The sequence below is a fragment of the Lupinus angustifolius genome, chromosome LG01 (genome assembly GCF_001865875.1).
Source record: "Lupinus angustifolius cultivar Tanjil chromosome LG01, LupAngTanjil_v1.0, whole genome shotgun sequence".
Lineage (NCBI taxonomy): Eukaryota > Viridiplantae > Streptophyta > Magnoliopsida > Fabales > Fabaceae > Lupinus > Lupinus angustifolius.
In genome coordinates this window covers 15444341-15471250 of record NC_032009.1, presented here as the reverse complement: position 1 = coordinate 15471250, position 26910 = coordinate 15444341, and the positions used below count along the sequence as shown (strand labels likewise).

General features: G+C 32.4%; 2 protein-coding genes across 3 annotated transcripts; both read left to right on the top strand.

The window, feature by feature from the left end:
- Positions 579 to 25406, top strand: LOC109350044 (non-specific lipid-transfer protein 1-like). The gene is made up of 3 exons (XM_019591166.1): positions 579 to 963; positions 3615 to 3654; positions 25299 to 25406. The coding sequence occupies exons 1-2, from the start codon at positions 626 to 628 to the stop codon at positions 3625 to 3627; spliced, it is 351 nt and encodes a 116-aa protein (XP_019446711.1). The 5' UTR covers positions 579 to 625; the 3' UTR covers positions 3628 to 3654; positions 25299 to 25406.
- LOC109350055 (non-specific lipid-transfer protein 1-like) lies at positions 2347 to 25406 on the top strand. Of its 2 annotated transcripts, none has more exons than XM_019591186.1 (2): positions 2347 to 2757; positions 25254 to 25406. In XM_019591186.1, exons 1-2 carry the CDS (start codon positions 2420 to 2422, stop codon positions 25264 to 25266), a joined length of 351 nt encoding a protein of 116 aa, XP_019446731.1. In that variant the 5' UTR covers positions 2347 to 2419; the 3' UTR covers positions 25267 to 25406. The 2 variants fall into 2 exon arrangements, with proteins under 2 accessions (XP_019446731.1, XP_019446722.1); XM_019591177.1 differs by lacking the exon at positions 25254 to 25406 and adding an exon at positions 3609 to 3910 and having other exon boundaries at positions 2347 to 2751.

The following is a 26910-nucleotide window of genomic DNA, read 5'->3' as shown; positions in this document are numbered from 1 at the left end:
TATCAAATAAGATCTTAGATCCCATAGGATAACTTTTATAGAATTAATAAATCATAATCAAAGCCTTTGTAGTTTATCCTGTTAGTAAACAATAATCATAAATTATGTGATACCAATTAAAACTGTTTATGTGGTCCTTAATCTTATGTATAGTTGATCATCAATTGAATAAAAGATAAATATTATATTTGGCAGTAAATATCCAATATATAATCTTATTGAATATTATATATCATATAAATCTTATATATAATTAATAATTATACCTGAGTAATATCTTAAATTTTTATTGGAATGAAGATGGTATGCATAACCTTTTTTTATTGGAATGAAGCAAATTGTTGTAGTAATGTCTCTCTGTTTTTTATTTCGAATGACTGCTCACATTAGATTCCCATCTTATTCTAGGTTAATGTAGAGGTACTATCAACATAAACCACGTGTATAATTTAGATTGGCTTAGGCCACCGTCCATTTTATAGTGCATGATTATGTTCTAACCTCTCAATTCATAAAACTCCTCTTCTGTTTTCTATATAAACCCCTAACCCTGCATGGTATATACTCACCAAGTAAAGTAAGCAATATATAAAAGCAAATACACTGTAAATTAGTTTGTAAAGTAATGGCAAGCATTAAGGTAGCATGTATGGTTCTAATGTGCATGGTAGTGGTGGGTGCACCCATTGCACAGGCTACCATAACATGTGGACAGGTTGTTAGTAGCCTAGCTCCATGCCTCACTTACCTGCAGTCCGGTGGAGCTGTTCCTGGAACATGCTGCAACGGAGTCAAGGGACTCGTGGCGTTGGCTCAAAGCACCGCTGACAAACAAACAGCTTGCAATTGCCTCAAATCAGTGGCTGCTTCGACCCAATTCAATCCGGAGAATGCAGCATCACTCCCGGGCAAATGTGGGGTCAATCTCCCTTACAAGATCAGCACCTCCACCAACTGTAATACGTATGGTATTTCTATCCATTGTAAATTTATATCATAACCATGTTACTCAATTTATTTTAATTCACATTAATTTCCACAATCTATCTATTACCTATATAATAAAAAAAACTCCCTCATGACATGTGTCAATCTCTCAAGCTCCCATGACATGTGTCAACCTCTCATCAAAACTAAAAATCTTTCATGACATGTGTCAATCTCTCAAGAACTCCCTCATGACATGTGTCAATCTCTCAAGCCCTCATGACATGTGATTTATTTAAAAATAAAATGAATATGATTACCTATGCAATATTAAAATATAATATTACTATGGCAATATTAAAATAATAATAATAATATGAATCATAACATATTGTTTGTAGTTATTTTAGAGTTAAATAATATTTATTTTTATACTAATTTTATTTTAGAATAAAATAATAATGAAATTATAAATTTATTGATGGTGATTTTTTTGATTAATAGGATACTAATAATTATATCGTGTTATGTATGTGTAAAAAACAATGCTGAGAAAGTCGAGCAAGATGCTAAACCAGTAGATAACCCATATTAAGTTTATCCGATTTAAACAGTTAAACCGTATGGTCTGACCGTATGATTTTATATATAATTAATAATTTTTAACAATATGAATGCACTGGTAACATATACCGTTTTAAATAAAAAAACTCTCTCATGACATGTGTCAATCTCTCAAACTCTCATGACATGTGTCAACCTCTCATCAAAACTAAAGATCCCTCATGACATATGTAAATCTCTTAATGACATGTGTCAATCTCTCAAGAACTCACTCATGACATCTGTCAATCTCTCAAGCCCTCATTACATGTGATTTATTTAAAAATACAATGAATATGATTACCTATGCAATATTAAAATATAATGTTACTATAACAATATTAAAATAATAATAATAATATGAATAATAACATATTGTTTGTAGCTATTTTAGAGTTAAATAATATTTATTTTTATACTAATCTTATTTTAGAATCAAATAATAATGAAATTATAAATTTATTGATGATTTTTTTGATTAATAGGATACTACTAACTATATCATGTTATGTATGTGTAAAAAACAATGTTGAGAAAGTCGAGCAAGATGTTAAACCAGTAGATGACCCATATTAAGTTTATCCGATTTAAACAGTTAAACTGTATGATCTAACCGTATGATTTTATATATAATTAATAATTTTTAGCTATATGAATGCACTGGTAACATATATGGTTTTAATCATGCGAATGCACGAGCAACATACATATTCTTAATCATAAATGCACACGTAATATGTGTTCTTAATCATGCGGCAAAAACTATCGTCCCGTGCAAATGCACGGGTAACTTGCTAGATATAAACCCCTAACCCTGCATGGTATATACTCACCAAGTAAAGTAAGCAATATATAAAAGCAAATACACTGTAAATTAGTTTGTAAAGTAATGGCAAGCATTAAGGTAGCATGTATGGTTCTAATGTGCATGGTAGTGGTGGGTGCACCCATTGCACAGGCTACCATAACATGTGGACAGGTTGTTAGTAGCCTAGCTCCATGCCTCACTTACCTGCAGTCCGGTGGAGCTGTTCCTGGAACATGCTGCAACGGAGTCAAGGGACTCGTGGCGTTGGCTCAAAGCACCGCTGACAAACAAACAGCTTGCAATTGCCTCAAATCAGTGGCTGCTTCGACCCAATTCAATCCGGAGAATGCAGCATCACTCCCGGGCAAATGTGGGGTCAATCTCCCTTACAAGATCAGCACCTCCACCAACTGTAATACGTATGGTATTTCTATCCATTGTAAATTTATATCATAACCATGTTAATCAATTTATTTTAATTCACATTAATTTCCACAATATGATTTTATAAAGAAGGAGTAAAAGTATAATTTTCTAAAAATAGAAAAATGTTCTTTATACAAAACACCATACTATCTATCAACTCTTTGTGTGCAATTAGATGACAATATGGAAGAAGAAACAAAAATAATAAAGTAGATTTGAATAGCTATCCTGCATTACTTATATTTTAGTGAATTTGTTTATAATATGCTATTAAAATTCTCCATGATGATGGAACTTATAATCCCTAATAATTGCATAAATTAAATTTAAGTACAAAATAGAAATTTATGTAACAATTTCTTACATCATGATTTGACAATTTCCTTATCTGGTTTACCTCACAATTTCCTTATCTTTTTACTTACCTTTTTAATGAAATTGTCAAGTTTTTCATCTAAATATTAATAAAGTGATAACACCCATAAATGGATGAATGGAGCTAAGCTTCTCTCCACATTATTCTTATCTCTTAACAACCATCATTTAAATATTTAGCGTAATGCCTGAGTTTTTGGAAATAATGGTTAATAATAAAACCCATAAAAAATTTCATTAAAATTCATAAAAGTGTTTTCATGAAATTACTCTTTTACATACTATTCTCACATGTTTGTGAGAGATAAATCATTATCCTGTATATGCATCCTTGCTCTTTTGTTAGCTAGTTACTGAAATTTAGCCAATTAATAGAATTAAGCCTAAAGTACGTCTCACTAGCATAGATTACTTTTGGTATAAAATTTGGTAATTAAATCACTTCATTTATTTATTGGTTTGTGCAATATTGCAGCATCAAGTTCTGAAGAGTTGATGTAGTGGGAAAGATGCAGGCACCATAGCAAATTTCTAGTGTAGGATACTTTGTATAACAATGCTGTAGCATTGATTAATGATAATAAAGGGAAGGCGACAAGGGCTCCACTTATGCGAGTCTTCTCTTGTCAGCGTGTCCCATAATTTCATTTCATAACACTTTGGTCTAGTTATTTCGTCAGTAAACAAATTTGATGTTTTACTTGGTTGTGGCATGTAATAATTTATAGATTGTAATTCCATGCTACTTTATCTTCAATTTTCATAATTTTCTATTACTTAGTCTATAAAACTTTGTGTTGAGCAGTCAAGATCATTTCTGCATTGAAATGTTTTCATTACATAGGGCAATGGTAAGTCATAATAATATTATCAGCTGTAAGTTAAATAAAATTCTTTCAAACAATACCTACTCAAAAAGGTCATATAATTTCACATATCCAGAATTTGGTTCCATAATACTATCTTCCTTCATTAGTACAAGTACTATATATATATATATATAATTCACACACTTGTATGTATGACCTATTTGATTTAGTAAATTAAGATTTCTAACTAGAATATGGTTCCATAATACTATCTTCCATCAGTAGTACAAGCACTATATATTAGGCTTATTGTTAATTTTATAAGATAGTAATTTAATAAGACATTATTATTTTTCGAAACTATCAACTAAAATATAATGCATTTTCCAATTATTTGAGTACTAAAAATTACTCAGACTATAATATATTTTCCAAGTGCTTGAGTACTTAATAGTATTTGAAATATTGTTATCTTTAAAACTATCAATTAAAAATAAAAAGTATTAACCAAAAGTAACTAAATCAAGAATGATAAATAAATATAAGTTATATTTATTGATTTGTATAATTTAACATAAAAATATATTTTCCACAAGTAATTTTTATTAAATAATTAAAGGGGTAGTTTGAGCGTGATAGTGAAAGTTGATCTAGGATGGATCATAAAGTCCTTCAAAATCTTGTACTAAAAACTAACCAAAGGATAAAGATACAGGGTATATAAGGGAATATTAATTTATTGTCCCTAAGGTACAAGATACAAGCCTTGATGCATATGTGGGGTATTTGGTACCTGTATTCTTCCACCATATCTGTCAAATAAAAAATGGAGAAATTAATAAAGATATATCTGTCAAATAATAAAGATTTATATATCCATGGTGGATTTCATTTGGATCTTGAATAGGAGAGATAGAAATTGGAAGATGACTGCTTGATAAAGATGGACGGTTTTGTTTGAATTGATAACGGAGTTTCCGTTGACAACAACTATAAAATATTGAAATTTCAAAGTAAAGCTCCTCTCTAACATTTGATCATATAATTTTACTCAAAATCATTAATTTTATATATAATCTTTAATTTATATAAAGTCATATTCAGTTTTATTGAATAATTTAGTTGGCTAAATCAGTTAGACTGAATATAAGACTTATTTTATCTTAATCGTTTACACCATACAAATAGTACTAAATCCAAATCCTACTTAATATATAGAGTAAATTACACTGATACCCCCTGAGTTTTAATGAAATTATACAAATCACCCCTCACTTTTCTAAACTTACACAAACCTCCCCCAGTTTTGTACTTTCATTACACTGATCACCCCTGTATAAGAAATAAGTGTAATCTTTTAAACAAAAAAATGTGATAAATGCAATTAAGTTAAATAAAACATGATATATTGTGTACACAAGTCTAAATAATATACAAATTAATGTATCTTTATTATTTTTTTGTTACAAAATGCATCAACAATTATAAAGAAATGTTGTTTAAATCACTCTTACAATGTAGTGTAACGAACCAAAGATAAAGATAATAAAGATATATTGATTTGTATATTATTTAGACTTGTCTAGACAATATATCATATTTTGTTTAACTTAATTGCATTTATCACATTTTTTGTTTAAAAAGTTACACTTATTTATTATACAGGGGTGGTCAGTATAATGAAAGTATAAAACTAGGCGAGGTTTGTGTAAGTTTAGAAAAGTGAGAGGTAGTTTATCTAATTTCACTAAAACTCAGGGGGTGTCAGTGTAATTTATTCTAATATATAATGTCAAATTATTGTCAGACCATATTTTTTCTTAAAGTTTTTATCATATTATCTGAAAGTTTCACTTTTGTTGTTATGTGTTATTTCTAAATATAATCTTCTCAATTTATTGAACTCAACTTTTGCAATCCTTAATTAGAATAATACTCAAGACTGTTTCCATATAGCTATCCAAATCTTAAAGTTTTAGACCACATGTGCCAGTAGTATGGCTGTATGGCATACATAGTATTTTCAAAATCACAAGTGGGTACAAAATTTGTAAAATGCCTAGAATCAATCCATTAACTCCCTTCCCTTTTTTTAAGGTCAGAATAGTATGTTAATATCGCAAGTGAAGGCTGCCATGTTTTCGGGTTATAAAATAGCTACAAGTAATATTACACCCTAAACAAAAAAACTATAACAATATATTCCATTTTTTTCACATTCAATATTACTGAGTTTATGTCTATGATTAATGAAGTTGAAACATTTTTATGATGATGACAATTGTATCCTTAAGATTGATAATAATTAAATTAAAAATATTATTGATAAATTGATTGATTTCTATAAAATAAAATTTAAACTTTTTAATTATTTTCTCAATTTAAAATTATTACTTTGTTTATTATTTTATTTTAGAATAAAATATCGCACAAAATTTTCTGGCTAGAATATAGTACTAACTTCAATAGAAAAAAAAAAAAAAAAAAACAAGTCATGCATTACTCCAATAATAACTAGTTAGGAAATTGGACCACAATCTCCCACTCAACAAATCTCACCTAAAGGACCAAAGATACAAAACAAAGTTCAACAACCAAATTTGAAGTGTAATTAAAAGTGGAGCATCTTTTTGCCAATATTCAAACTAGGATGAGTTATGACTGTAGAAAAGAATAAGAATCAGCTAACAACTTACACTTTGAAATCACATTTCTCTATCTTTTGTAATTCTTTCTTTTTTCTTTTTTTAACCATTGCTCTTTCTAAATAACTAAAAAGTCTAAAGTTAGTGTTGAAAGTTTTATATTTAATTTTTAATAATATATTTTAATTTTTTTGTAATTGACTTTACATTTTTAGTTCCTTTTCAGACCGTGATTAGAAAAAACTGTATTTTAATGACACAATTGTGATAATAAATTTTTCTTTGGTTTTCAAATGATTTTTGGGTATGTGTGTACAAATAAAAGATAAAAAGTAAAGGAGAGATAATTTATTTTTTTAAGAGAAGTTATTAAATTTGAATTATTGAAATAACACTACTGTAAATAATATTTTCTACTATTTTTCTGAAAAGGGTATTACTAATATTATTTAATGGGGACAAAGAAGGAACAAAGGTAAATATGAGAAGAAATGGTGAAGGGGTTCTGCTATTAGCTACAAGGAAATACATAAGATTTTTGGATGTGAGATACTAGGGGTGAGATTTGGATAGGTTAGGCCGAATAAGGTATGTGTTTTACCCAACCCTAAATGTTGATCGACTAATTTGTTGAACTCAAACCAAGATATAATAAAACTCAATCATGTATGAATCCAATTAAGTTTGGACAGATTCGAATTTGACCCTTCAATTGACAAATGCTTTAATCTAAAAAATTAATCATTAAGTTGTAATACACAGCTTATTAATTCTTCATAACAAGGTAATTTTTTTTATATCTCATTCATTTATTGTAGAATAGTCAATTTCCCGGACCAAATTATGATACTATGAGATTGTTAATCCGTGTATTGTCTATGCTACTAGGCATATATAATAATACCATGACCACCACATAACACCTAAGAATTTTATTGGGTATACCAAGTATGAATGAAAAAGTTTTATATTGGGCAAAAATGAATGAATTAAAGGGCATATAAGTGGATAGACCCATAGACCTAATGTCTTAAGGTTTTGGGTCAAGATGTGGTGTCAAGCCTACTTATATATTTCTTTCACTTAGCCCATGGAGGAATGTTGTAACTCATGGATGAAGATCTCCCAACAAGTGGTATCATAACCGATGGTTCGACAGCTCAACGAAGTATTGAAGCGACAAGTGGTCGATAGATCCATGAGGGATCCTTGTGTCGAATGTCTTCCTGACGAGAGGTCAAGGCGGCGTGTTCCGTTGATGAAATGATAAGTCAACAACGGTGCAAGTAGATAGAGAGCTGAGCTCTAGTGTATCCAATACTCGGAGGGGAATTCACACTTGAAGGGGAGATGTTGGGTATTCCAAGTGTGAATGAAGAAGTCTCACATTGGGTAAAAATGGATGAATTAAAGAGCATATAAGTGGATGGACCCATAGACCTAATGTCTTAAGGTTTTGGGTCAAGATGTGGTGTCAAACTCACTTATATGCTTCTTTCACTTAGCATATGGAGAAATATTGTAACCCATGGATCAAGATCTCCCAACAAAATTTTCAAACAATAATGATATATATAAATGAAATCACAAAGCTAGAAACTAGAGTTTTATCTTAAAGAACTAGGTAATGGTACTCATATTGGGGTAAAAAACCATTGAAGAGATTGAATAATGCATAGAACGAAGTTGCATGGTTTGGAGTGATTGAAATGGCCATCATTCTATAATATGTGGTAGAGGAAAGGGTGAAAAGTTAATGATTTTTGAAATTGAAAAGGAGGGAAATGTCAAATGTTTTAATAATGAATTGCAAATATGGTTTTACGAATTTATAATTGAGAAATGAAATTTGAGATTCCTCTCCTGTAAAATCAATTTTATGATTTAAAACTTTTTATACAAGAAATGATTCTCACCTTTTATTACCAATATTGTTCCATACATGTGGAAGTTCTAATAAAATTTCATATTTTTCAAAGTTACAGTATTGTCCCATACGTGCCCAACTTCATGCATATATTGAAGTTGATCATATTGTAGTGTAATCCAATTTCATATCCAACAACTTTCTTTTTTACTTCGTCTTAATCTTCACCAACCTCGTTTTGTTAGTTATTCTTGGTGTTTATTGTTTATGTCTATTATTTGGGAGAGTTTGTGCAATCATAAAATGGAAATTGGGTGTAAGATGCTTGATTTTATTGATAAAATTGGAGACTTGCTTCGCAAGCACAATTTCACTGAAATCTAAATAACATAAGAATCTTGCTTTAGGTAATGGAATTCTTATAAGTTGAGAGAAAAATGCAAATCAGGTGTAGGAGGCTCAATTTTGTTGATAAAAATTGGAGACGCGCTTCTGAGACACAATTTTCCTGAAAAACATGACTAACAACCACTATTTGAAGGGAAACACTATAACTCTTGCATGACAGACACTACTTCCCAACATTCCACACACAGATGTAATTTATGAAAAAAGTGTACTAAGACTATAATTTTTTCAATCAAGATGCACTTAATACGTAATTTTTTCAGGAATAGATACCTATATAGTTAGGATTCTGAAATATGGGGTACCTATAATGACATTGTTTAATGATGTCATGAGAGTGCTCTAGGGCGTCAAGTTAAGAAGAGACTCTGAAACTTCTCCATTTAGTGGAAGAAAATCCCTTAATTATTGATGACTTTGTAATTGGATGCAACTATTATGTGGATTGATTGTGAAGCAAAATAAATATTTGAGTTCTTACATTTCCCCTTATTCTTATATTTTTCGCATGATACAATTTAAAATGTTGATATTCAAATTAGTAGGTTTTTTCATATGTTATTAACAATTTTTAGATTTTTTTATAAAGTTTCAATTTTGTACAAGGGTTATGTTTGATATTTTATATTAAAGGTGAATCTTTGGTTTTACAAAAAAGACGTGGAAGAAAATTATTCTATTTGATTTGTCATCAAATGTTTCAAATTTATTGGTTTAATGTACTTTATTTTAAAGCATTTTTTTGAGAAATTTTTTTCATAACTTCTTCACTGAATATGAACTTCCAAACATTATTGCAAAATTATCATTTATTTATTGATTGAGAAGTTTTAAGAATGTCATAAAAATGTATCACTATAATTTTGTAAACCATATTTAAGCTATATAGTTTAAAAAGGTTAAACACTTCTCGAAAATCCTGCCCTAAGTAAGAAATATCAGAGTATTTTTTTCTTTATTAGAAGAATTAAATATAACATACCACAAAGGAATAGGTGTTATTGTTGCCACTGTGATCGAAGAAAACTGTTATTAGGAAAAGATAGGTTATCACACCTATGCAACAAGTAATATGGACTATTAAAATCTCAATATCGATACCACAAAGATTGGTGTAGCTAGAGGTCATCCTCCCCTTCTAAGTCAAGTTGGTTGGTGATGATTGTTACCATTCTGATTGAAGCAAACTATTATCACCAACTAACATGTCTAGATACTAGAGAATTAAAGTTATATTATGGAAATACTAGGGATTATGGCTTCATCAGAGATTAAGACAACATACTTATTGATTTCAAGCTCTGGACTGAAGCATACTTCTCATGTTTTCCTAGTTATTGTAACTACTAACAATGGAAAAGAAAAAAAGAATACTCAAACTAGTTACACTAAGGTATCACATTAAACTTTCATCTAAGGAACTAATATATCATTAGAAATCTGAGATTTATCTTCAATTCCACGTAGGTAATTAAGAAACCCCAAAAGTCAGGGGTGCCACTTGATACCTTCTGAAGGAAACAAAGAAACCAAACGGGTTTTTAAAATCTAAGCAAGACATGAAAGAATTAAAAGACATTATGAATCCCAAATCCATTTATGATCATAAGAGAAACCCAAAGATTCTCCAATGTGATAAATAAAATAGGCATGATGAAATAACTAAAAAATATATGGAAATGTGACATTGTTACATCATTGTTTCAACTGGAAATATAACATAAACTACAACAACAATAATACTAAGCTTTTTTGTGAGAATCAATAAGTGCAATGCACCATGAAAATCTTTACTACTCCTATAGCTTTACAAAGTGGCAAAACTATTCTACTTCATACAACTCATATTTCTAGTCCTTTTGACGTCTCTAGCTATGGTAGTGTGTTTTTACTTGAAATTCCTAGAGTCCTGTTAAGTGTTAATTTGATCATATTCTTACACTATTTTCATGGAACTTTAACTACTTAATGAACTCAAATAGATGAAATTGGACTTATATAATTAGGACTTGTTTAGTTGACCAAATAGTATCTCTAAAGTGTTTTGCAGGCTTAATCTGAAGGAAAAATCGAAAAATTATAAGTTTCCATATCAAACTCGGTTAAGCTCAGCGCAATGATCACACAAAGCGAACTGGACATCATTTCATATATTCCCTCAATGATAGAGCCACGTCTAGTGGAGGAAGAGCCACACCCAATGCTACGGGTGTTCGAGTCTAGACCGATCCAAAACTACATCTGAAAACCGATTCAAAATAGATCAAAACTGCAAAACTCGAAAGTGTTTGGATTGTATTGGATTTTTTTGTTAAAGACCGATTGGTCTAGTCCGGTTTTCGGTCACCTCTTGTTCCTCACTGCTAAATTGTTTAATTTTTGTTTTGGTGTTGTTTTTATTACTACAGCTGTTATTGTTGTTGTTGTTGTTTACTTTACTATTGTTGGTGTCATTTACTTTATTATTGTTTTTTGTTGTTGTTTACTTTTAATGTTGTTGGACACTTTATTAATGTTGTTGAACACTTTGTTAATGTTGTTGAACACTATTTTTTGCTATTTTATGCTTAATAATTAGTAATTTTTATGAGTTTTGGGTGTATGTGCAATTTTAATTTTTTATAAAAATCGATCCAAACTGAGCCGAAACTGTCTAGAATATTTGGATCAGATTGGATTGGATTGTATATCTTAATATAAATAGACCAGACCGAACTACATGTTAGTTACGTGTTTGGATCGAATGACTTTTTAACTAAATATCGATCCAAATGGACCGCGAACAACCTTACTCAACGCAGGTCTAAATTAAAAGTATTTAAAGCTAACTCTCAATGTATAACTCATATGCTCAGCATGCACAAATGAGTTGAGCGGATTAGGTAGTGCGCCCAACACTTAAAGTCACTCTCCGCGCACATTGGTTCTTTCAAATGTCGCGTCTAGCCAGCTGGAAGCCACACTCAATGGACAAGTAGTATAATGAGCGCAGAAGCCACCATAAAAAATGTATTTAAAGACTTCCAGCCCGAGTCAAAAAGACTCACTTTTATTGTTATGAATTGTAATCGTCATTTTACTAAGTTTTAGAGAGCTTAGCTCACATAGCTCATAGAAACTAAGTGTAAGTATTTTAGGTGTTAATCTCTCCTCATTTTGAGTGGTTCTACCACCCCATGAGTTTTAGTATCTATACATAGTGCTAAACTTGTGATTTTATAATTGTCAAACAAAATTAGGAATAATAACAAGACGAATCGGGGTTGGGTTTGTGATTACCCAACCCAGAAGCTGAAATCTAAAATCAAAATCTGAACCTAAATTAAGCGGTGTTAAACATAATGATACTAGCCCCAAACTCATCGGATTTCGTGTAACCTGAACCCATTGAGAACCCGCCCGAAACACATATTTAATTTCTGTATATATAGGTTCTATATATATATGTCATGTAAGACTGAGATGACAACTAAGAGGGGGGTGAATTAGTTATTGAAAAACTATGACAGATTTTTCTGAAAAATTCAAGAGTTAATAGCAACGGAAAAGTTATGCAAAGAATATCAAGTAAATTTAGGAAGTTAAGAGAAAAGAGAGTACATAGAGATTTTATACTTATTTACATTCTTGTCCACCGAAGGCTACGTCCAATACTCTTTCAGAACAAGAGATTTCTTCACTAGATATTAAGAGTAGCAATTAAAATTTCTCACTCTGAGATTTCCTTGTACCTTACTCACTCTTTAATACCTATGTCACTCTTTAGAAAAGACCCTTTCCAAGTGACTCTATCCCCTTTCTTTATCACACCCTTGTGAAAGAAAGTAATTCAACAAATTGGATGAAGAAAACTTTAACTTTGGCAAGGATTGCCTTTACAAGATTTGAAACTATAAACTCTTAGTAATCCAATAAATCTTTGTATACTTTAGTACTAATGCTCAAAAGGTTTAAATAACTTGAAACAACACTTAAGACAACTTTAGAAAATATGTTTTGAAAGTTATGGATAAGTTGCAAGAAGTATAGAGCAAGTATTTCAGAAACATTTAGGTTGTGTATGTGAGTTATATCTTATGAATGGTGAGTTTAAATGCCTTTATATAGACTTTCCAATCAATCATAACACCTCTACGAAAAGGTAGAAATTGATTGGAATGAAGCCATTTCGTTTGGGTTGAAAGCTGTCTAGTTTGAATATGAAAACTAGTGCGATAACTCTCAGTAATCGATTACCCAAACATTTTGTCCCACTGAGTAATTGATTTTCACAGGATGTAATTGATTACTCAAAAGGTTAACCAATTACCCAATTGTTCTGTCCAACAGAGTAATTATTTACCGTGTTGTGTAATCGGTTACTCAAAAGGTGTAATCAATTACCCTGATCAATTTTTGTTGGATAACTTGGTTCTCACTCATGTAACTTGTTACTTAGTTCTGGTAACCTGTTACTTAGTCACAATAACCTGTTACGTAGATCTATTAACCTCTTACACAATATTTTGAAAATTGTTTTCATTTATACTTGTGTTTATCAAATTTTTAAAGCTTTATCTTCATGGTCTTCATAAGTATTCTTCCTTTTCCTATTTTATGTGATGTTTGTGTCTTCATCAAAATCGTGCCAAGGTTAGGAGCAAGATCTTCTTCATAATCTCCTCCCTTTTGACGATGACAAACCACTATCTTCTTGACAGTGTAGTTTTATGAGAGTAGCATATTTGTGATATTCTTGACTTATTTTGAGTATGCTTCCCCGATTTTGTATGCTCCCCCTTTGATTTGGAGTTATGTGCCTAAAATAATTTTATACAAAAAATACCCTCTCCCAACTCCCCCCCCCCTTTTGACTTCACCAAAAAGAAGAAAAGTCAATAGTCCAACACAATATATATAGCATACAATATGTATATAGGAAACATAAAAGTAATCATTAAGGTAACATAGCATAACATTAAATTAAAAGATGTTCGTATAAGGTCAAACATAACCAGAAAAACAACGAAAACAACAATTTGTCCACAATCATGCAACGTTAGAAATAGAATTCTTAGACAACAAATGTTCTAAGACTTATGGTTAGTGCTATCTTCATCAAGGTCCATGCTATTGATCTTATAATATAGGCGTTGAAGCTCGAATTGAACATGTTGATTCTGAGCGTCAAGAGCATCTATCCGATAAGAGATGTAGCCTCGAAGAAAGAATAACTCATCCATGATTATCTAATTGGTAGGCATGGGAACAGATGAAGAAGACTCAACATGAAACTCAGAGTGTTGATGTTCAAGAGGGTTAGCAGATATATTTGCATTTGGGTGCAACCTGTCTATCACTTTGATGCTTATAGAGTCTATCAATGGGATCTAAAAAAAAGCCCATTTTGTGGATCACACACACATCGATCTTACTATCGCATGCATCAAGTGTGACTTTGGATTCACCAGAAGAGGATACACCAAAATGCTCAAGTATGTTGGTTATGAAGATTGTATAAGACAAAAGGTTGTGAGTATCTCGAACAAACCACATATGTGTCATTACTGTATTAGCCCAATTGACTGAAAGGTTATGCTTAAGAGCATACATCAATTGTAATTCCATGTCATTATTTGAGAATGATTTGAATATTTTGGAAGAATGACATAGCTCAAAAAGTAATGAAGCAAACGATCTTCGAGATTAAGATTTTATACAACAAGGATATCTATACTCTTTACAGTTTCACCTAAAGCCAGTTGCTTACGCATTTCTATTTCCCTTTTAGAGACTCTACACGTAGAGTAGTAGAACTCTTTTCTATCATAATTATCCCATTCGCATGCAAGACTGAAATATTTTATGCTACCTTGATAAAATATGTTACAACATATTGAACTGAAGGTTTTCACATCTAAGACAAATTCTTTTCCTTTCACATAGGATGTTAGGCAATTTTTCCTAAAGTTCAAGTTGTAGTAAAATACTTTAACAAGTTCAGGATAATAGGCATTTGATTTCTCACAAAAATAAAAAAGATCTTGTTGCCTTAGAAGAGTAGGGAAATGAAAATCTTCAAACTCAAAGTTATTGATATTACCATACTTACGAGCAAAGATGGAGCGTCCAAGAAAATGCTTTGAGAAAAGCTTGCGTTGTTCATCATTTGTGAGAAGACGTGCCAAATCCAAAGGATTAGCCTCAGAAGAAGAAGCTCCTTGCTTCCTTTGAGAACACTGGTACGTTGCTTCTTAGCTCTTAATGATGAAGCCATTGATTGAGTTTTTGAAAAAGTTAGGTTTTGAGGTTTGAGGGATTTGGGGATTTTTGATTAAGGCCACTAAACAAGAAATCTATGGAATAGAAGTGTTTAGAATTCCAAATGTAATATGAAATGAGTCAAAAATCACACAAATCAGATCAAAGATGAAGATTGTAGAGAAAGTCTAGGGTAGACACGAAAAAAGGGTTTGACGAGGAAGAAGAAGAGTTTGAAAAATGAGGAGGAAAACTTAAATACTGGTCAGAGTAACCATTTCTCAAAGTGAGTAATCGGTTACTCAACATAAAAAAAATTCCAGATTTCAAACAAACATCTTAGGTAATCGATTACACAGGAAGGTTATCCGTTAGTGAAGATTTCGGCTCATTGTTGTAATCGGTTACTCTCTAGAGTAATCAATTACTGAACCCATAATTTCGAATTTTCAGGTATACTAATGCATGGTAATCGGTTACTGATCATATGTAATCGATTGCATACCCAAGAATTTGAAAATTTTGAATAGAGAATTAAACAATTTTAAGTACAAGTAGGCATAATATAAGTATAATGAAGCAAACATATAATCATGAATAAGCATTTAAGATAAGTAGGCTTCATCAAATATGCCTAATTCACGTCTAATTTTGTAGAAAGGTTCTTTTTCCAAGTGTTTAGTGAATATATCTGCTAGTTGGTCACGAGTATCAACAAATTCTACATATACAGCTTTCTTCTTATATCTATGCGTTTGGTTCTAGAATGCCTTACTGGATTCTTTGTGAGATTTATAGCGCTAGTACTGTCACATTTTAGGGGAATGCATCCTAAGTCTAAGTCATAATCTCGTAATGGTTGTTTAAGCCACACACTTGGGCACATCAACTACCTGCCACTATGTATTCTACCTCAGAAGTACTTAGGGCAACACCGACTTATTTCTTGCATGACCATGAGACTAGTGCATTTCCTAATATATGACAAGTACCACTTGTGCTTTTTCTCTCAGTTTTGCATCCAGCAAAATCTGAATCTGAATATCCAACCAAATCACATATACTTCCTTTGGATACCATCATCCAACGTCAGTCGTGCCTTTTAGATTTTAAATGATTCTTTTGACAGCAACTAAATGTGACTCTTTTGGTTTTGATTGATATCGAGCATACAAATAGACACTAAATATTATATTAGGTCTACTTGCAGTTAAATTCAATAGGATACCAGTCATACCTCGATATTTTGATATATCAATGCATTTTCCAGCTTCATCTCTATCAATATGTGTACCAGAACCCATAGGAGTGTGAATTGGCTTGCAATCATCCATTTCAAATCTTTTCAGCAAGTCTCTGTAGTATTTGGATTGACTCACAAAAACACTATCCTCGAGTTCTTTGATTTGTAATCCACAGAAGTAATTTAACTTACCCATCATAGAAATTTCAAACTGCCCTTGCATCATTTTGCCAAAATCACTACACAAAATCTCATTAGTAGAACAAAAAATAAAATCATCTACATGTATTTGAATGGGAAGAGTATGATGATTTATTTTCTTAATAAAGAGTGTAGTGTCGACCTTTCCTTTGGTAAAACCTTTTTCAAGTAGAAAGTTTGTTAGACGATCGTAAAAAGCACGAGGAGCTTGCTTTAAGCCATAAAGAGCTTTCTTTAGTTTATATACATGAGAAGGATGTTTGTAGTCTTAAAAACCTGGAGGTTGTTCTACAAACACTTCTTCTTGTATATAACCATTTAGAAAAGCACTATTTATGTCCATTTGATATAACTGAAAATTTAAAGAGCAAACATATGCAAGTAACAACCGAATAGCTTTATTCCTTCTTCCTGATTGTATCCTTGTGCTACTAGTCTAGCTTTATTTCTAACAATAATTCCCTTTTTATCTGATTTATTACGGAATACCCAACAAGTTCCTATAACATGCCTATTATCTGGTCTAGGAACAAGTTACGAAACTTCATTTCTCTCAAACTGGTTCAATTCTTCCTGCATAGCAAGAATCCGATGTTCATCATCGATTGCATCATCAATCTTGGAAGGTTCTATTTGAGAAATTAAAGCCATGTTTAAACAAGTATCTTTTAGCTTTAAACGAGTAGTGACACCCTTGCTTATATCGCCAATGATGTTGTCAATAGGATGGTCTCGTTGACTTCTCCATTCTTTGGGTAAATCAGAATGAATATGCTCTTCTTAAGAAGATAGAGTATCATCCATTTTCAAATGCTCGATATTTGTTGTTGTATTAGTAAAAGAATTCTCTTTTAAATGGGAAGTTGACAAGTCCTTTTCATCAAGAGTTAACCCATCCTTTATTATAGGATTGGTTTCTTCAAAAGACACATGAACAGAGTCTTCCATGGCTACAGTTCTTTTATTGAAAATTCTGTAAGCTTTACTCATAAGAGAGTAGCCTAGGAATAGTCCTTCATCAACTTTTGCATCAAACTTTCCTAAGTTATCTTTACCATTATTTAAAATAAAACATTTACAACCAAATACATGCAAATGAGAAATGTTTGGTTTTCTACCTTTAAAGAGTTCATAGGGGGTTTTCTTGAGAATTGGTCTTATAAGAACTCTGTTTTAAACATAACATGTCGTACTAACTGCATCAGCCCAAAATTATTTTGGGAGATTAGTTCATTCAACATTGTATGAGCAAGTTCTTCTAAGGACCGATTCTTTCTTTCTACAACACCATTTTGTTGTAGTGTTCTAGGAGCATAAAAAGTGTGCTTGATACCCAAATCATCACAGAATTCTTCAAAAGAAGCATTTTGAAATTTCCCCCATGATCACTTCTTATAGTAGCGATTGTCAGAGATTTTTAATTTTGAACTCTTTTAGCATAATTTCTAATGGTGTTGAATGCCTCATTCTTATGAACTAAGAATAGAGTCCAAGTATATCTTGAATAATAGTCTTCTATAACAAGAGCATAGTAGTTACCACCATAACTTTTGGTCCTTGAGGGGCCAAATAAGTCCATGTGCAGTAACTGCAATGGACTATCGGAAGAAACTATATGCTTTGGTTTGAAAGAAGTTTTTATTTGTTTACCCATTTGACAAGCACTACATAGTTTGTCTTTAACAAACTTCATTTTGGGTAAACCAACAACTAAATCTTTCTTAATCAGTTTATTCAAATGATCCACATGAGTATGAGCAATTCTTCTATGTCAAAGCCATGCATCATGATTTTTATTAGCAACTAAACATTTTATGGGTAAAGAAGAATCTATGTAAATCATATATATATATATATATATATTATTTATCCTCTTATCAATTAGTTTAGAGTTATTAGAATCCTTACTTTCGATGATGCATATATTAGGGTAGCATGCCATATATTAGGGTAACAAGTTGTGCTTGAGTCCTTCGACATATATTACTCCTTCTATAGTTGTTGAATGTGACCTATCGATTCTACCAACTTCAAGTATTTTCCTTTGTTGTTATCACCGTATGTAACATAGCCTTTGTCCCTTGGAGTAAGGACAAATAACGTATCTTTATCGCCCGTCATGTGCTTTGAGAAACCGCTATCCTAGTACTATAGATTGGATGTTGCTCTCAAATTTTCTTGCAAAACAGGTTAAGTAATATTAGGTACCCAATTTTCCTTAGGTCCTACATGGTTAGTAGTTTTCTCAACCCATCTGTAATGACCTAAGGGCACACCATGTTTTCTAAGCATGCAAGTGTTTGGTGTATGCCTATGGTTATTACAATAAGTGCATATGAGATGATGCATTTGTATCCTAGATTTATTGTTATTACTATTAAATATATGGATACTTTGTTTTTGAAAGTTTATCTTTGTTGAGACATTTTGTTTCTTAGAAACTTGACTATTAGAATAGCCAAGACCTATTCTGTCTCCAGAATGTCTCTGATCTTTAATAATTTTGTCCAGATTTTTGCTACTCTTGTTTATCTTATTAAGTTCAACTCTTAATGTTGAAACTTTCTTTTCAAGAGTAATTCAATTTTGACATGAAGAAGTTGATGGTTTATTTCAGAACACTTCTAACTTAGTTTTTTGTTTTAAAAACAGTTTGGTGAGTTTGACGTATTCATCAAGTAAATCATTAAATGCAAGTTGCAATTCAGAAGAAAAAATAGGTTAGTTTCATTTACCTCTTCATCATCAGAGTGATGAGATGCCATTAGTGAGAGATGTGTTTGTTCTTCATTTTCTAGTTCAGAGACAGAACTGGTATCATTGTCTTCCCAAGCTATGTAGGCTCTTCGTCCAGTTCTCATTTCATTCTTGCCTTTGAAGGCATTCTTTTTCAGGTTGGGATAGTCCATCTTCATATGGTTAGGCTTACCACATTCAAAACATGTGAAGTTTTGGTTTGAAGTGGATGTGTCATTGTTCTTGGTAAACTTCTTTATTTGTCTAGTTTTAGCCCCTTTGTTCCTTTTAAGGAACTTGCTGAACTTCTTTATAAAAAGACCCATGTCTTTCATCTCTTTCTTTTCTGATTCACCTCCCAATGAATCATATCTATCAGCCTTTGCTTTTAGAGAGATATTCTTCTTCTTCTTTTCTTGCTCTTCATATTGGTCAAGTTGGATGAGTTCTAATTCATGTTCTTGCAATTTACCAAATAGAGCAGCCAAGAACATTTTTGATAAACTTTTCTTTTCAGAAATGGCTGTTACTTTTGGTTGACATGTTCTGGTGAGTGATCTTAGAACTTTTAAGTTCAAGTCATTATTTGATAAAGTTTTTCCAAGTGCAATAAGATGATTTGTAAGGTGAGTAAATCTGTTTTGTAAATCTAGTATTTTCTCTCCAGGCTTCATACAAAACATTTCATATTCCTAGGAGAGTGTGTTAAGTCTCGACCTTTTGACCTCATCGGTCCATTCTTGTTGTAGTTTCTAGAGTATCCCACATTTATTTAGCAAATTTGTGGTTTGATACTCTAAAGAATTCGTCCATGCCAAGTTCTAAAGTGAGGATGTATTTTGCTTTAAGATCGTAGTGCACTTTATTTTTGTCTTCATCATTCCATGAAGATTTCGGCTTCACTTCCCTCACAATATTGACAACTATGAACGGTTTAGAGTGTCCTTCCTCAATTGCGTTCCAAATGTCCAAATCTTGAGATTCAATAAATATTCTCATTCTGATCTTCCAGAAGTCATAGCATTCTCCAACAAAGCATGGAGGGTGATTGATATTGGAACCTTCTCCTAGAAATGATCTTGCAGCCATCTTAGAAACATGATCAATTTTGAGAATAATTTACTCAAAAAAGCTATTGTGCCATTTGTAAGACTAAGATGGCAACTAAGAGGGGGAAGGGGAATTAGTTGTTTAAAAACTACGAAAGATTTTTATGCAAAATTCAAGAGTTACTAGCAGCGGAAAGTTTGTGCAGAAAATATAAAGCAAATTTAAGGAGTTAAGGGAAAAGAGAGTACAGAGAGATTTTATAGTGGTTCACCTGCTAATCCACCGAAGGCTACATCCAGTACTCTTGCAACACAAGAGTTTTCTTCACTAGATAATAAGAGTAGCAATTACAATTTCTCACCCCGATATTTCCTTGTACCTTACTTACTCTCTAATACTTATATCACTCTTTGGAAAACACCCTTTCCAAGTGACTCTATTCCTTTTCTTTATCAAACCCTTGTGAAAGTAAGTAATTCAACAAATTGGATGAAGAAAACTTTAACTATGGCAAGGATTGCCTTTACAAGATTTGAAACTATAAACTCTTGATGTCCAATAACTCTTTGTATACTTTAGTACTAATGCTGAGAAGGTTTAAATAACTTGAAACAACACTTAAGGAAACTTTAGAAAATATGTTCTGAAAGTTATGAACAAGTTGCAAGAAGTGTGGATAAAGTATTTCTGAAAAGTTTAGATTGTGTATGTGAGTTATATCTTATGAATTATGAGTTTCAATTCCTTTATACAGACTTTCCAATTAGCCATAACACCTCTATGAAAAGGTATAAATTGATTGGAATGAAACCATTTCTTTTGGGTTGAAAGCTGTGTATTTTGAATATGAAAACTAGTTCAATAGCTCTCAGTAATCGATTATCCAAAAATTATGTCCCCAATTGAGTAATTGATTTTCATAGATTGTAATCGATTACTCAAAAGGTGTAATTGATTACCCAATTGATTTGTCCAACAGAGTAATTTTTTACCGTATTGTGTAATCGGTTACTCAAAAGGTGTAATCGATTACCCTGATCATTTTTTGTTGGATAACTTGTTTGTCACTTATGTAACTTGTTACTTAGTTCTGGTAACCTGTTACTTAGTCACAGTAACCTGTTACTTAGACCTAGTAACCTGTTACACAGTATTTTGAAAATTGTTTTCATTTATACTTTTGTTTATCAATTTTTTTTTGAAAATACTTTTAAGCATTACTACTTATTGTATATTTTGAGTATAAGGATAGAAGCACCTAAAGACTGAGATTCTAAATTTTGAAGCTTTGTCTTCATAAGTATTCTTCATTTTTTCTTTTATGTGGTGTTGGTGTCTTCATCAAAATCGCGCTAAGGTCAGGAGCAAGATCTTCTTCATATGCCAAACTTCTATATACATAGGTTTAATATAAGTATTTTTGTGTGATTTTATAATTTTACATATATTAATCGGGTTCAGGGTAAGATATGAATAATATCAAACTCGAACCTGAAAGTTCAACTCGGATAAAACCCGAACTTGAAACCAATCATATTGGGTTGTCCTCGTTAAATCGGGTTGGGTTCGGGCAGGTACCGACGTGTATGTTTTTCATTGTCATCCCTAAACTTAATGGCATAGTCTACTAGACATAAGGTATACTTGAATGTTCATAAAACTTGACTTTATCAATGTAGTTGCTAGACATAGAGCTATTTTTAGTACTGTTAGTATAGACTAAGACATTCGTGACTAATACAATTAAGGTGTTGTATTTTAACTCAACTTGCATGCATGGATTACTAGACATAGAGGCATAATTTTTCAAGTCAAATTTAATAATATTATGAATTAAAGTTACTAGACACATGGCTTTGTTGCATAAGTTGCTAGTTGACTAAGATATTAGCTGTTAGAAATTTTGAGGTCATTGTATGGATTAATCATTACTGAATAGATATAAATTATGAATCACGTGTGTATGGGTAGTGAGTTTGAAATTCAATCCCAACTCTCCTTCTCATTATATTATAATTTTGAATAGTTTATGTGTCACCAATACAATCAACCAACACAATCTCAATTAAAGCAATAATTTAAAAGTTGAAAGGCTATAATCTTGCAAGTATTTGTGGATACGACAACCCCTTATTTCTATACTTGTTTGTAATATTCAGGTAGTTTTATAATCTTGTTTTCCAATTAGAAAAATGGGCTCGTTGTCACGGACTTGCGTCTAGATAAGTTGCATTGCAATTGTGTTACTATTTTAAGTTATTTTGTTTCTCTTTTTGCTGAAATTTTTTGTCTAACAATTGACCATTGTTGTGAGTCTTGTTTTCTTTTATTTGAGGTAAGACTCCGAAAAATCAGCTTAGATTTGATTCGGAGATTGAACGAACCACATGAAGGAATAACAGTCAAGCAAAAAAAATAGAGGCAACTTGCTCGACTAACGTTGTAGAAGGAAGTAAGTACTAACTTGAAGTCGGTAGCCGAAGAAGCTATGGAAAACGAGCAGTGACACTCCAACACCAGAAACCTTGGTTTATGAGGTATGAACCCTTACCCTGAGCATAATTATAATGCACTGAGGTATCCACCTAGGGATGCTCGACGTCTTGAGATGAGAACTGGACTAGTCCAACTAGTCATGGGTATTACATTCACAGAACTAGACCATGAAGATCTGCATTCACATTTACTCAAGAGGTGCGATCGAAGAGGAGGAGCACACGGTGTTCCTCTGAATGAGCAAAATGAGTTAGTCCCAACCCACACAATTACAGGTCGGAGAATGTGTATTGATTAATGGAGGCTTAACAAAGCCACCCATAAGGATCATTTTCCATTACCCATCATGGATCAAATGTGAGAACGACTTTATGGACAAGCCTTCTATGCCTACTATCGTATGGCATTTGGGATATGTATTGCGCCAACCACATTTCAGTGGTTTATGTTGGCCATTTTATCTTATCTTGTTGAGCAATGTAGTGAAGTCTTTATAGACAATTTTCCTGTGTTCGGGGTCTCCTATGATCTGTGTTTGAAAAACCTCAAGTCCGTGATCAAGAGGTGTGTTAAAACCAATCTGGTCTTAAACTATGAAAAGTGTCATTTCATGGTCACTAAGCAGATAGTAATGGGCCATAAGATATCTGCTAGGACTCTTGAGTTTGATCAAGCTAAGTTAGAAGTTATAGAGAAACTGCTAGTACCGGCTAATGTCAAGGGAATTCATACTTTCGTTGGACATGTTTGATTCTATCGACGCTTCATCAAGGACTTCTCCAGAAATTGGTAGGCCTGAAGCAATTTAATGAATAAGGACTATCGCTTCTATTTTGATGATGCTTACGTAGCCTTTGAGAAACTTAAGCGGAACCTAGTTACCACCCCAACTATGACGACACTTAATTGGAAAACTTATTTTGAAATAATGTGTGATGCGAACAATTATGCAATTTGGGATATACTATAACAAAGGAAAGAGAAAAATTCCCATGTCATACAATATGCCCACAACCTGTTAAGTCTTGCATAATAAAATTATGCAACTAATGAAAAAGAGTTGTTGTTTATAGTGTAGGCAGTGGAAAATTTCTGAAGCTACCTCATATGCCATGAGGTAGTAATTTACACTTATCATGGCGGGATGAAATATTTATTGACTAAGTCGGATTCCAATCCACGACTAATCTGATGGGTCTAGTTGTTTCAAGAGTTTGATTTGGAAATACATGATAAAAGCGGTAAAGAGAATATTATTGTTGACCACCTTTTGCGGTTGGTCAATTCTAAGGTGATCACTAGAGAGAGGGAAATCACAGATGTGTTTCCTGTTGTGAAACTTTTTCATATCCGCGAAAGACCATAGTTTGTGGACCTGGCCATTTATAAGGCACCATGGATCATTCTCAACTTAGATTATTAAAAAAAGAAAAGGTTTCTCCGGGATGCCACTTACTACTTATGGGATGATCCTCATTTTTTCAGAATAGGGGATGTCGGGCTATTGCGCAGGTGCATAGGCTCAGGTGAATCCAAGAGTATCATTAGGTATTGCCACAACTCGCCCTATGGGGGCATTATAATGGTGAGAGGACCACACTAAGGTCCTCCCATCTGGGTTTAATTGGCCCACACTTTTTAAAGATGCACATTTCCATGTATAAAGTTGTGATGCATGTCAGCATACTGAGGGCATTGGCTGGCATAATGAGATGCTGCATAGGAATATCTTAGAAGTGGAGGTGTTTCATTATTGGGGAATAGATTTCATGTGTCCGTTTCTATCCTCCCATTCTAACTTGTATATCCTTGTGGGAGTAGATTATGTGTCTAAGTGGGTAGAAGCAATAGCCTCTCCCACTAGTGATGGGAAAACGATTATCAAATTTCTGAAACATAATATTTTTAACTTGTTTGGTACACCGCGAGTTATCATCAGTGACGAAGGCTTTCACTTCTGTAATTCCTAGCTTGCCAAGGTTCTCACTCATAATGGGATGAAACATAAGGTTGCTTCACCTTATCATCCCAAAGTAATGGGCAAGCTGAGGTATCCAATCGAGATGTTAAACACATCCTTGAGAAACTCATTTCCTCATCGGAAGGATTGGTCCCTTAAGCTTTACAATTCTCGTTGCCCATATCTGACAGCTTTGAAAACACCTATTGGGTGTACCCCTTTCAAGTCGTTTATGGGAAATCTTATTATTTGCTTGTAGAGCTGGCCATAAGGCTTATTGGGCAATAAAGTTCTGAAACTATGATGAAAGTTTAGCTAGTGAGAAAAGAATAACTCGGATGCACCAATTAGAGGAATCCAGGCTTCACACCTACAATTAATTTGAGTTATATAGGGAACTAGTAAAGAAATTGTTAATTAAATCACTTCATTTATTTATTGGTTTGTGCAATATTGCAGCATCAAGTTCTGAAGATTAGAGTTGATGTGGTGGGGAAAATGCAGGCACCATAGCAAATTTCTAGTGCAATATACTATGTATGACAGTGATGTAGCATTGATTAATGATAATAAAGGGAAGGGGACGAGGGCTCCAATTATGCGAGTCTTCTCTTGTCATCATGTCCCATAGTTTCATTTCATAACAAATATCTAATGTCACACTTTGTTGTTGCATGTAATAATTCTATACATTGTAATTTCATGCTACTTTACATTTCCATTTTCGTAATTGTCCTCTTGGTTCTTTTCTCAAAATTTGTGTTGAGCAGTCAAAATCATTTTTGCATTGAAATGTTTTTAGTAAATAAGGGAAATGGTAAGTAATAGTAGTATTATAGGTTAGAAATTCTTTATAATCCTAGCCATATGTGAGTGATTAAGTGATTGAGTGTTAGTTGGGTTTAAACTAACACTTTCTATTTTTAGTAAGTAGGATTTAAAATTCAGTTCAATTAGTTGGGTGACTTACAATAAAGGGCATGTACTTTTCGTTTTTCAATAATGATAAATATACATTGATACACATACTTCCTACTCTCTTCCCTTAGAAATTCTTCATTATTTTCTTCCTAACTCTAACATCTGGTATCACGAGCATGTTGCTATCCGGGAACCACGTTTAACAAGAATTTTCTTCTTCTCCTTCATTCAAACAATATGTTATGCTACGATTGAGTGAGAAAAAAATCAAGTATTCACTGTATGTGAATCATTGGAGATTATGAGGTTGTTGATCTTGGATTGAAAGGTGTGCAAGAATGCTAAGAAAGTGTGATTTGATCTATGCTATGGACACTTGAGCTACGATGGTTGGGAATGGCAACGATCTTCCATCAATGAGTCTACTTATTCTCACAGAGAGGAATTGAGATCGTTGGAACACACAAATGAAGGTGTTGTTCAAATTTCAGGAGGTGAATGAGGTTATTGAGAATGGAGTTATTGTACCTGGTCCTGAAGTCATAGAGATTCAAAGAGCCATGTTTAAAGAAGCAAAGAAAAAGGATAAGAAGACACTATTCTTACTGCATCAGTATGTTGATGACACCCACTTTGAGAAGCTTCAGAATGCCACAACAGCTAAAGAAGCCTGGGACATGTGAAAGTACGCATGTCAACAGGAGCACTTTGGAAAGCTTTCTCACTATGTGTGTTGGTTTTGATGAGGACAACTTGTGTTTATAAGAGTTTGAAGATCATCAACAAATCAACGTGCTTAAGTCTCAAGATTGGTATTAGACTTAGACTAGTAATTAGTTTAGGTTGAGTCTAAGGCTTAGGTAAACTCAATACATGTCTCATATGCATAAAACTTTAAATCATTTTAGTTTTGAGATATAATATGTTCATGCATCACATAAATACATGAAATACATGTAATATGTGCATCCTAGGCATAAACTTAGTGTTGAACATGTATAAATTAAGTGCATAACGTATTTGAGTTTTCGTAATTTGAAAATATACTTGGAAATATGCAGTTAATCGATTAAGGCATGATTTAATCAATTAACATAAGTTTTTGAAAAGTTGTTGAAACATAAAACTTGGAAAAACAGAATCAGTCACGTTTTTGAAACACGTTAATCGATTAACCAAGGTTTTAATCGATTAA

Coding starts and splice junctions, on each gene's coding strand:
- LOC109350055 (XM_019591186.1), top strand. CDS start 2,420: ATGGCAAGCATTAAGGTAGCATGTATGGTTCTAATGTGCATGGTAGTG.
- LOC109350044 (XM_019591166.1), top strand. CDS start 626: ATGGCAAGCATTAAGGTAGCATGTATGGTTCTAATGTGCATGGTAGTG.